The 1,944-nt window shown below is 53.0% G+C and overlaps 1 protein-coding gene across 3 annotated transcripts in view; it reads right to left on the bottom strand.

Moving 5' to 3' along the window:
- Positions 1 to 1,944, bottom strand: part of rnpepl1 (arginyl aminopeptidase like 1) — a 12,213-nt gene that overhangs the window by 1,922 nt on the left and 8,347 nt on the right. The window contains exons 10-11 of one of the 3 annotated variants that reach the window (XM_046075002.1): positions 756 to 804; positions 342 to 484 (exon numbers count right to left, since the gene is read on the bottom strand). In XM_046075002.1, coding sequence (XP_045930958.1) covers positions 342 to 484; positions 756 to 804 — 192 coding nt within the window. Of the gene's footprint in view, positions 1 to 341; positions 485 to 741; positions 984 to 1,944 lie in introns of those variants that run through there. The other 2 variants (XM_046075004.1, XM_046075003.1) reach the window with 2 other exon arrangements.

Genomic DNA, 1,944 nt, shown 5'->3' with positions numbered 1-1,944 from the left:
AGAGAGGCAGGTGAGAGGGGCAGGTGAGAGGGGCAGGAGAGAGGGGCAGGAGAGAGGGGCAGGAGAGAGGCAGGAGAGAGAGGCAGGAGAGAGGGGCAGGAGAGAGGGGCAGGAGAGAGAGGCAGGAGAGAGGGGCAGGAGAGAGAGGCAGGAGAGAGAGGCAGGAGAGAGGGGCAGGAGAGAGGGGCAGGAGAGAGAGGCAGGAGAGAGAGGCAGGTGAGAGAGGCAGGAGAGACACCCAGGAAACGAGATGATACTGCAGGAGAGTTTTCATTCAGATAGTAGCTAGTAATAAAAGTACAGCACAAGTACTTGCATCAGGATCAGAACCAGGATCTTACGTGTTTGTGGAGGAAGGCTCGGACTCGGGGCAGGTCCGGGTAGAAGCTGTTCCTGACCACCATCTGCAGCCAGCGGATCTGGACCTCAGCATTCAGACCGTCAAACAGGGACGAGTAGCAGCCGGACAGACTCGCCATCACATCTGAGGGACAGAGACAGGTGAGACCTCACCCGTCTCATCACACCCGTCAGTGACTCCCTCAGTCAAGACGTCTCAGCAGCTCAAGTACAAATGTAAGGTACTTGTACTTTACTTGAGTATATATGTTCTGTTCCTTTCCAATTCTAAATCTCAGACTCCAGCATTAATCAGTATTCGTATCAGAGTACCCGTGTGAGTAGTATTAGTATCAGTAGAAGTAGTAATAGAATCAGTAGTAGTAGTAGTAGTATTAGTACCCGTGTGAGCGTACCGTGGGGCAGAGGGGACAGGTCCAGCATGCGGTCCAGGAACAGGACGATCTGGAAGGTGCTCCAGGCCGACAGGTCAAAGGTGGAGACGGTCTTCTGGTCGGGGGCGGAGCCGCTCCTCCACAGGTCGCACAGATCCTGGACCGGCTGGGTCAGAGCGCCCCCTGCTGACAGATCCGGCTCATACAGAGGAGGGCCACACCCGCTGAGCCAGCGCTCGAACTCCAGACCTGACACACACACAGACAGGAAGTGATGTCACCGCTTCGGTCAGCATCTCTGTGAATGAGTCATGAATGAGCCCCACCCCCACCTTCTCTCTGGGCGACGGCGGCGTCCTTCAGGTCCGGGAAGTAACCCAGGAAGTAGTCGATCAGGTCCTGAGCCACCACGCTCTTAAAGTTAAACTCCGAGATGTAGTCCTGAAAACACACACACAGTAACACACAGTGACACACAGTGACACACACACAGTAACACACAGTAACACACAGTGACACACACACAGTAACACACAGTAACACAGTGTGTGTGCGTGTGTGTGCGTGTGTGTGCGTGTGTGTGCGTGTGTGTGCGTGTGTGTGCGTGTGTGTGCGTGTGTGTGCGTGTGTGTGCGTGTGCGTGCGTGCGCTGACCCTCAGGAAACAGTCGAAGCGCCTGACGTCTCCACAGAGCTGCGACAGGTAGGAGACGAAGCAGAAACCTTTCTCGTAGGTGAACAGGTTCATCAGAGAGCTGGGGTTCACACCTGGAGCAGAGAGAGAGGGTCACTGTGATGTCATCTCACCTGCAGGGTTCAGTCTGTGTACAGGTGTGTGTAGAACAGGTAGCTCAGTGCTGGCCCCTAGTGGCAGCACACAGACACGCTAACTGCTAACTGTGCTAAAGCAGACAGCATCTCAGCTAAGCTAAGCTAAGGCTTATAATAACCTAACCAGTTAGCCAAGACAGGCTAATTACTAGCAGCACTGGATAATGATTAAACTACACAAAGTATATCTAATACTCATGTGTACAACAAATACTTTTAAAGACCCTGAACCTTTAGTAGCAGTACTACGTCTACATAACATAGCTCAGAGCTGCTAATGCTAAGCTAACAATCACCCAGCTAATGTAAGACAAGCTAGTTATTAATTAACTCTATAGCTCAGATGTCCCAGTGCTGATGGGGGGGGGGGGGGGGCACCC

The sequence above is a fragment of the Micropterus dolomieu genome, linkage group LG17 (genome assembly GCF_021292245.1).
Source record: "Micropterus dolomieu isolate WLL.071019.BEF.003 ecotype Adirondacks linkage group LG17, ASM2129224v1, whole genome shotgun sequence".
Lineage (NCBI taxonomy): Eukaryota > Metazoa > Chordata > Actinopteri > Centrarchiformes > Centrarchidae > Micropterus > Micropterus dolomieu.
Note: the sequence above shows the minus strand (reverse complement) of the source record. Positions and strands in the feature narration are given on the sequence as shown.